This window comes from Atractosteus spatula, chromosome 11 (assembly GCF_055471065.1).
Source record: "Atractosteus spatula isolate fAtrSpa1 chromosome 11, fAtrSpa1.hap1, whole genome shotgun sequence".
In the NCBI taxonomy this organism is placed as follows: domain Eukaryota; kingdom Metazoa; phylum Chordata; class Actinopteri; order Semionotiformes; family Lepisosteidae; genus Atractosteus; species Atractosteus spatula.
In genome coordinates, this window is record NC_142716.1 from 46,199,115 (window position 1) to 46,209,562 (window position 10,448).

The window sequence follows — 10,448 nt, forward strand, 5'->3', positions numbered from 1 at the left end:
GTGTCGCAACTGGAATGGTCATTCTTTCTGTCCATCAATAATTCATTCACACTGGATACCTGTCTTAAGTTGTTGAGGCGCTACAAAGGTGTGAGGAAACCTCGGGCAGGAGGGTGTGACATCAAGGTAGTCGGGGCCAGGTGTATAGCCGAGGCACGGGCAAAACAGTGAAAAGCTGGTGTTACAGGTATGTACAGTATAGGGTTATGTTTTTCCTGTATTTTATCATGTAAAACAAACAGGGTTCGAGACAGACAGAAGGGATCATCACGTGTCATCGTGCCGGATCACGCAAATTTTAAAGTCTTAAAAGTAAAGTAAGAGCAAGATTCATTAATTTACGTCGGAAAGCTTTAAAATACAGCTTAAATGGATATTGAATCATTTTCTTACCTTATAGGCTTGTTGCTGCCTCACAGATGTCCTCTTTGTTTCTTATTATTTTACTTACGAGATGAAAATAGAACGTTTATATTTTTCGCATTATGATAATATATAATAGCGAATAATTACATTTAAAGAGATAAATTAAAATCCATATAATATTGCGTTATTCTGAAATAAAGTGTTAATTTATTGTGCCTTTAACAAAAGGTAATAAAGACGTGTATTGAAAAAGTGACTTTTTACAGCTAGGTTGCTAATGTAGGTTCATAGAATGATTGCACACTATAATTCTGACTTATAAGCACATTACATAATTATTTACTTTATGATTATTAATCTTATATACTAGATTATTAATCTTATATACAGTTCTAAAGCTTCTTAAGTTTGCAATTACATTTGTTCATTTTTGTAAAAGCACATACGCATTAAGTAAAAATAATTCATTTCTTTTTGGTTTTATTAGAAAGATCTATGCAATCTAGAAGCACATTAAAGTTGCAATGGTACATTCCTGGAAGCAGGAATGCACCAAAATAAGTCTGTTTGACTAACATAATTCCAATATTCAGTTCTTGGATGGTGCAGGTAACAAGGTTAGTGTTTTTTCTGGCTGTGTTCCATATCCCACAAAGGCAGGTGCCCTGTGCACTGCAGGATACAATCATTCCTGAACACGGATTTAATGCTGGTGAAGCAAAGCAAGACATCTCTTTCTGGAATAAGAAAAACTCTACCATCCAATCTTTGCTCAAATAAAGCAGCTGTGGCATTTTTATAGATTCTGCATGGGAAATGGTTCACATTCCATTTCCAGACAGTATATAGCATAAATATAACAGAAATATTAATGAACACCAGGCATCTATTAAGAACAGATAAGACCTTTCCTAAGCTTGATTTTTGTCTTGCTGTTCCTAGCTGGTGCTGTCCTTTTTAAAGCAGATCACTGATAGGTCTAACTTGACCTCATAACATATCTCAGCAAGATGTACATTGGTTATTACACAGAGCAATTAATTATTCACACACCACACATGCAAAGTGACTAATTTTAGCACTAGCAGATTTGAAAGAAGAAAACTCTTGGTTTTCAAATAAATGACATTTTTATCAGATGTTATTAATTTACTTGGTAAATTTCCACTGATTTTTTCCCCCCACATTTATAGCAGTACATTTCTATACACTACATAGCCTTACAGTTTAATGAACAGAAATGTTTATACAATTGAGTTTAATATGTATCAAGAGCAGGACATGTATATACAGTACTGTAAACCTGACATGGTTGTGTATTTTAATGTTTAGGGAATCTGGTGGAATTCTCATAATCAGATATGGAACTTTTGGGCTCTACCCAGACTGCTACTTATGCACGACCCAGAACAAGCAACTTTCTCCCTGCTATATCCACAATGGCTTCCAGCTATAAGAGCCATTACCCCCATTTCGCTCTGACCCATAGTATTAACCAGCCCTGGCGAACCAATACGTTCTACAAAACGGCAAGTGCCATTCCCACACTGGCCTCTATTCAGCGGGTTCCCCCAGACCTCACAAAAGCCAAAGTGAATTTCTACCCTTCCAATCGGTCGGCCCTTGTGAATCGCTACACTCCAGACGACTGGCACAAGTCGAACCAGAGCAACTACAGGGAGTCCGAGTCCTCCAGGCACAGCGCGGAGAGACTACGGAGAGACACCACCAGGCTCATCCAGGACAAGGAGCAGCTGACTAGGAGAAACCAGGAGTCCACTAACAAAAACATCGGGGAGCGGATCAACGACATTGCCTTCTGGAGGTCAGAGCTGACCCACGAAACTGGAAACATGATTGGGGAGATCAACACTCTCACAGACGTGAAGAAGAGACTGGAGCGGGCACTGGCCGAGACAGAAGGACCGTTGCAGGTGAGAAAGCTCAATTCTGGTGCAGAAGTCCTTGGGAGCTTCTGGATGACTGGGGCTGCCCAGATATATGCACAGTAAGTTGTTGGAGAATTAGGTTCCACCACTCTAGATGATTAAAACTGAGAAAACCTGGTTCAGCTCAGGTTAAAAAGACCTAATTTCATCTTCAGTTTTTTTCTCACTGCAAGTTACTTTATCTGACAATGTGCAGTTATCAAAAATAAACCTGCCTGTGATCCAAGCTGCTCGGAAAAGGTGACATTTAAGGTTGTCCTTAGCTAGCACTGGGGTGTCTGGAATGCCTATGAGGAGAGTTCTTCCTTCTTAACTTACTATACTACTATACATTTTTTCACCTATATTGCATAAACAACATGTTTTGATACTTCACCCTTTAAAATGAATAATTCCTAAATTATTAAATTCCTAAATTATTTTTTCTGTCTTTATTTTTCTTCAAATGCATAAACAAATGAAGTCAATTCATAATTACAGTTAGCTGAATGTATGTAAATCTGGTCAAATTGTGCCTGATAAACATCTCAAAGAGTTATTCATCTTAAGAGTTCAAACTATCATGAAGACTTGATTATTAGGGATAAATAAGTTTCCCAGAAGGGTAGCTTAGCAACACAGGCTGCAATGAGCGAACATGGTCAATTACCTTATTGGATTTCCTCTGGGACAAGCAGTGTCATGTTGATGAACTAACGATCTAGTGACATGAAGGGTTTAGGGTGAGTATCAGGTAACAAAATGCTTTGTAACAGACTTTTAGGTAATTAATAATTGGGTTTTCTAGATATACAATGCATACTCAAAATGTTAAGATAGCAGTTTTGATTTATTATTATAAGTAATTGTAGTAGTCCTTTTATTATTGCAATGTTTTATAGGCTAACATATTTTACTTCTGTATTAACAACCATACAGTACATGTGTCAATTAATAATGGTTCTTCAATAAATGGTGTGTGGCCCTTTGGTGTAAAAGATCAAATCTGTTAAAAATATTCATACTTGGGTATACTGAATAATTTGAATTGGTATGTTTTCTGAAGAACTTTCTGTATGTTGTCTGTTACGATAACCCTGCTGGTAGGTGTGGACCTGTTCTTAACAATGTTCATAAACTCTGCAATGACAGGTAGCTCAAGAGTGCTTGTACCATAGGGAGAAAAGGATGTCCATCGACCTGGTCCATGATGAAGTGGAACAAGACTTACTGAAAGTAAGATCTAAGTAGTGGGTGGATATATATATATATAATGTACAGAGTTCAGACTTTTTTTCTTTTGTTCTTTTTCATTTGTGTTTGCATATATGATGTATATAGACACATTTATTTGCTCATGTATCTTTAGTACAATTTCCTATTTTTGTCTTGCTTTGTAAGCTGAGAAAGCTGTCAGAACTGTCATTTCTCTTGCAAACCTTACATTTTTCCCCATCAGTAATGGCTTTTCTCTAGTGTGCGAGGTGCAATCTACAAGAAACAGAATGTGTTTTTAAATTTGACATTGTTGTTTCTCTAGGAGGTTGAGATGATCAAGTCCTGCCAGGAAAGAATGAGGCGCCATCTGGACAGGGTGAATGCTCAGCTTGCGTAAGTCAACCACTCAGGTATAGATCATGGTGCACAGATACTATATTGTTCATAGAGATTTTTAACAGTGAACTTTCCAGTTCAACTGGTGATGTAGCTGTCATGGGAATAGAGCATTCCAATGAGTTATCATAAGAATGGGTGTGGACATAATAGAATCAGTGTAGATTTTTACAGAATATCTTGTATATTTCTGCCATTCCTATGGGCTTGCTCTAAAATGAAGAAATCTCTTAACAGAAAAGGGAGGGATACAAGCTCCAGTTAACAGCTGATGAGATCAGTGACAGTAGATTTAGATCCAATGCCAGAGAATGGGTCCAGAAAATTTCATGGTTACGAGTAAAGATCATCATCTGGACCCATGAAACATCTGATGACTAACAGGTTTTTTTTTTACTAATTCATCAAAAAGCACCCTTTTTTCTCAGTATTCAGTAAAGCACGCTAAACTGAATTAAAAAAAATATATATTTACAAGGAATAACAACACCCTAGAATTAAGTGTATTGAAAGGTTAGCAGAGTGTTTTACTGACAATAAACCTGGCTTATCCTGCTTAGCTAAGGGCCAGCCTTCTGGCCATTGGACGAGGAGGCTTGGAAGAGTGCAGAGTGACCACAGGGCTGCTGCAAAAGTGGAGATGGGGTGGAGGAGGAATTTAAAAGATGTATGTGAGGGAGAGAAGAGGATTACTATAGTATTTACAGTCATTTCATAAGAGGAAATGATGTAACAAATTACTGACTGGTGAGGTTGATTGAACATAGCTGTTGTCATCCCTCCTGAACGTTTGTTTTGAACTCCATTAATCACTTATAGATGCATGATGTTTTTCATCCCAAAATATCCCAAAGCTCTTCGCAGTATAGGTGGGAACCCACATTCACCACTGAATTACAATCACTCATAATTCAGCACACATTGAGGACACACAGCAGCAAATCTGCACCAGCAGGCGTTCTACACAACACATCAGGAGTGAGAATTTACTTCACCAATTGAATTAAATGAGAAATTTAGGGAGGACAAATTATGCAGGCCTGAAGTGGAATTCAGTCCTTATACTGGCACGTCCCTGAACTAAAGAACAAGGCCACAGGGATCAGTAATGATCAAGTGGTCAATACCTCAGTTTATCATCTAATCCAAAGGATGGCACCTCCTTCTGCACAATGTCTGCAGTCACCATACCTGGGCATTGTGATTGGATTGGAAATTGTGGTCCAGAAGGAAAAGCGCCTCCTACTGGTCCTTTAACATTTACAGCTGCAATCTAGTTCTTTCATGATGTTTCCCACCCCAGTACTGGCCAGGCCAAGCCAAGCCTTGCTTATCTTCTGATAACAATGAGATCAAGCTGAAAGCTGCTATAGGTATAGCCGTAATAAAAGCCAAAGCCTTTGAACTTCTATAAAAACAGGGGATGGATGGGCAGTGTAAATAGGGAAGAGGCCCTGAATAAGTGGAGCTCTATGCCCTCATGTTTGAATAAGTGCATTTCAGGAAGGGGAACCAGAAGAAGACCATAAATGTGCAGAGGTAGACACCAGTATTAGCACAGAGCTCACTGTTTATTTTTCAAACTCACTCACTGGGTTTGTTTCACAGAATGCGTTGCAATGTTCATCCTTTAGCAGGTTTCTTCCCCTTGTCTCTGAAATGCTGAATGTCACGGCTTCAGGTCCAACAGGGCAGCGCAGCACGAGCTGGAGAGAGACGTCAATGACAAAGCAGAGGCCCACCGGATCGATGACAAGTGTCACCAGCTGAGAAATACCTCCGATGGAATCAGCTACTACAGAGGCGTGGAGCGGCTGGACCCTTCGTGAGTTCAGTTCCGTTCAATATCACGTGCAAGTGTGTGTTTTTGGGAGGGTGTGTAGAAACAAAGTCCTTAAACTCATTAAGGAAAAATAGTTTTGCATTGAGATAAAGCGGGTCAAAGTACAAGCCTTTTTGTCTTGCAGAAAGTGATTGAAACATTCCTAAAGGCAACATAAAATGATTCCTCTACCTTGACATTGTGCACACTGTTCAGTAATTAAAGTGCCTGTAGAGGTTTAGAGGTTCTATAGCTCACAAACATGTCTGTAGTTTAACCAAAACTAAACCCTTGCAAAATCTGACTTTCAGAAATCCTGTGCCTGTTATACTGAAGAAACCTAAAACGTGGTATTTTCTGACAAAATAAGTAGAAAAAAAGCAAAAGTGGAATAATTATATTTAGCTTTCTTATCTAAAGTCTTTCTAATGAATCTTGTGTGTAAGAAGTGTTAAAACATAAGCTACCTTATGTTTTAAGTAAGAGCAATAGAAACACCTCACAGAGCATTTGTTTCTTTCTTGTTTTCAGTTTATTAACCACAGTATTTTCGTGAACTGAATTTACAGGTGAAATGCTTTTTTCATTCTTACATAACCTTCAATTCCAAACAGATATTGGATGGTGCCTCAATCCCATTAAGGAGAGCTGCCGTCCAGCAGGTCACCTACAATTAAAGAGATTGGAAAGAGTTTTTCAATTATTTTCAAGTAGCTGAAGGAGGAAATTGAGACCAGATGATGCTACAGACCTTCAGAACTGCAATTGCACTTTTCCATGGGGGCTTTTTTGTTTCTGCTTGCTAAAGAACATGGAGAAAAAAAATCCTTTTGCAGTAAAAGAGATGTATTTACAGACTCGGACACGATGAACAAATGTCCCTGGGTCTGATTTAGTAACAACCACATAATGCTTGATTTTACCTCTCGCATTCTTAAAAAAATGTCTATTTATGAGGCTGAAGGAGATGAAAGTCTGTTATCTCCTGCCAGATTAAGGTGTGAATGTGCTGTAGAGTTTATGGTCAGTTTCATAGCTGGGTGTGATTATGTTTCTTACTGTCCCGTGCAGACTTTCAATACCTGATTCCTGGGCCAAGTTTACAGATAATAACATCCTCCGATCCCAGAGTGAGCGAGCAGCATCTGCCAGACTTCGTGATGAAGTAGAAATCCTTCTAAACACCACTTCCAATGAGATGTGGAACCAGTTCAACACTGTGAATGTGGCTTTCACCAATCGCATGGCCGAGACTGCCGACGCCAAGAACAACCTGCAGACACACTTGGCTAAGGTGTTGCATTAGGGGCAGAAAATGGAAAACATTTGGTTTTGTTTTGCTTAGATTGGTCACAGCATGCTGCTAGTGATCCTCTTTGGAGTTCAATGCACAAAAGATCAAATCTAAAAAACTTTCATCAACAATTTCTGGTTGCATGTACAGAAGTTGAATAAGGCAAAGTAGAGATTCAGAAACCTAAAGTACTGTATGTACAGTGTTTACAACCATCATTTATAATTGCATTGCTGAATGAGTATAAACACACTGCATTAACAAATCCATTACCAATTCACTTGGCAAGGACTGGGCGTTTTATCTGAGACTCACATTTCATGTCAAAACTGAAATACATAGGAGTTCTTTTGAATCCTATTATGAATGTTGTACAGCAGTGTTAATTAGTCTGTTAATTCCAAAATGACTTTCATGCGAAAAATCAACAGCAAAACTCAAACATTTGTTTTGAAACTTGAAACGCAAGACAGGACTTGTTAATATAGTTAAGTTTATGCGAATGTTTCATGGAGGCTGATTTATATCTGATTTAGTTTTACTCTGTTTGAGTCTAGAGACGAAATGCTTGGTTATTATTAATGAACCGCTCATACCAGAGAAATACCAGAAAGCACATGTGAGACACTGCCTGTTTAATATACACATGGACTACAGAACTCCAGCCCACTGTCGATTCCATCTTAACATCAATGGACAAATTAAAGCATGCACTATTTTGTAAAGTCAATAGAATGCACATCACTAAATGGATTTATGAAACAGTTTAGATTTGTTAAAAAAAATAACAGGCAATAGAAAGTCTTTTTATTATTTAGCTTACACGTGTACTCAGCTCTTTTCAGATGCTACCCAATCACTGTACGTGATCCTTGACTTCACCTGTTTCATTTCTTTCTTTGAAGTAGTGCATGAAATACGTTGCCATGTTCAATAGCAAAGACAACTTAGCGTGGCTGGCAGTGGGGGACCGTCATGGCAGAAGGTTTGATTAATAGCGCCATCTGAATAATTCTTCTGGGATGATTAAGATTTAAATGTGGTTGTGTCTGGGTCAGGTCACAGCACCGCAAGGGCAGGGCTGTGATTAGTCAACCCTCAGAAAAACGGCTACCCTGCAATTGTCCGGGTTCTTGCAGCTTATAGCATTTAAGAAGATGAGTGGGCCAAGCTATGTGTGGGGAGTGTCTGAGTAGTCTGCCTGCATTTTCTCATTCTCACTATGTGGATACAGGGGTCATCGTTGTGAGAAGAGACATATCAGGCATTAATTGATTTTGAATGTGGTGGGTATATAATCGAAAAATACATGGCAATTCTAAATGTATATACAAGCGAACATTTCATATAACCCACATTATATTCCCCTTACCGTTCCCTTTTTCTGGTCGATGTTTAGACGCTGCAGGAAATCTTTCAGACAGAGATGCTCATTGAGACCCTGAAGAAGTCCATCCGGGACAAGGAAAGTCCTCTGAAAGTGGCCCAAACCCGCCTGGAGGAGCGGACCAGGAGGCCCAACGTCGAGCTGTGCCGTGACAACCCCCACCACCGGTAGGGCCCACGACCTTGTCTTCTGTTTCTCTCCTTTGAAGCAAGAGAATCAGTCTCTTTGGAGATCCCCACAGGGTTGCAGTTTGCACTCCAGTCCCCATTCAGCATGGGAATAAATTGAACATGCAAGTGCTCTTATTGATTTTAGTGGTATCAATATTTAACTAATGCCTTTTCAAGAGAATGTGAAAAAGAGCAGATATTAAATGTATGTACTACTCTAGCCACTAGAGGCTTTTTGCAGATTCCCTATCAGCTTTAGTATCCAAGTGCTGTTCAGTACCTGACCTATCTATTGAGGGATGGAGTTTACAGTTTCTTAGATTAGTTGATGTATTGGGTTGCGTGGATTGCAAACTTATGCTTCAAATGACTCCTAAAATATTACTTTGTGATCTGTCAACTGCTTTGAAAGGGACTTAATTACTTAATTGATCCTTGATTCTTATACTGTGATCAGTCTTATCATTTACCAAATAAATACATAAATGACAAAAAAATGTGGTGTTGAAACCACCTTGCATTGTATGATGTATTTCTGAGCCAATGCATGTGTGATTTACTGGAATGATGTTAGGCATTTAGGCAGGCTAAACTTATATATTTAGAAAGGCAACTCCTGTTTTGTCCGAGTAAGGGATTCCCTTCTACAGTAGGTCCTCAGCATTTAAATAAAGGATGTTCCTTTGTTGTTTTGCACAGGCTGGTGAGTGAAGTCAGAGAGATTGGAGACACTATACAGAAGCTGAAGGAGAGGCTAAGAGACGCAGAGCACACCCTACAGACGCTAGTCCGCACCAAGGTCTCCCTGGAGCACGACCTGTCGGTGAAGGCTAACTCCCTGTTCATTGACCAGGAGAAGTGTATGGGCATGAGGAAGAGTTTTCCCAGCACGCCCCGCCTGGTGGGCTACACATAAATGATGTAGTCTAAACTGCTGCAAAACAGCCATGCAGTCTACTTTAAGATTCACAGTAAATGGAAGAGCGTGCACTTTAAACAGACACAGAGAATGTAGTATGCAGAATATATTGCAAGAATTGCACAAACCCAGTCCAGTAGATTTTATAGGTCTCTTTAAATTGTAAATGGCTGAAAACCTTTGAAAATGTTTAATTAGTGCAATTAAAATAATTATAAATCCAATTAAAGCAGTTAGGAGCTCTGCTGGGATGAAAAGCAGAACACCTTAAAGATCAGGAGATCTGGAATTGTTGATCACTTTTGGCTGTGATTTTTTTTCTTTAATTCTCTTGCTTCTTGCTTGTTGGTGTTCCCAGAGGTGTAATGGAGTTGGGATTGCTGTTGTACGTAAAATGATAACCGAAGAACAGCGCGTGTACTCTACCCCACCAGGCAGAGGATTAAATTAATTACTCTCTGAACTGACATGTTGACGTCCTCATCCTCACTGTACACAAACGTTTAAGTTATGCGTTAAGTGCACATTTCATATATGGTCATGACTCTCAGGATGATTTACATAAATGAAAGAGAAAATTTTGAAAAAGAAAACAATCTATAAAATTAAATTGAAAGTAAATCAAATTCTAAATTGGTACTTGCTATTTTTAAAGTTTTGTTCCTTGTACAGACTTACACTGTACATTCAGGGTTGTAAAAGCATTCCATAATGTCAATGATCAGACTGAAATAAGAGAGAAACCGGAGGGGAGACACACTTAAGAGATAAAGGTAACATTTATTGACTCCACCTTAAAATTGAATTATTTCCTTTTGGTTCTAACACGGCTAAGAGTTTTAGAGAAAATGAGTTTCCTGAGTGCCAGCACTGGTGAGTTAAATTCGATAATATGATCAGATGTAGGGGACTGAACGACATCAAGATTTTTAGCAAACTTACTTGGGT

The 10,448-nt window shown here is 38.9% G+C and overlaps 1 protein-coding gene across 1 annotated transcript; it reads left to right on the forward strand.

Annotated features, from left to right (window-relative positions):
- The first annotated feature begins 1,727 nt into the window (after nucleotides 1–1,727).
- Nucleotides 1,728–9,497, forward strand: tekt3 (tektin 3). The gene is made up of 7 exons (XM_088928296.1): nucleotides 1,728–2,300; nucleotides 3,447–3,530; nucleotides 3,835–3,905; nucleotides 5,590–5,733; nucleotides 6,802–7,024; nucleotides 8,424–8,578; nucleotides 9,281–9,497. Exons 1-7 carry the CDS (start codon nucleotides 1,728–1,730, stop codon nucleotides 9,495–9,497), a joined length of 1,467 nt encoding a protein of 488 aa, XP_088784422.1.
- Nucleotides 9,498–10,448: the final 951 nt, after the last annotated feature.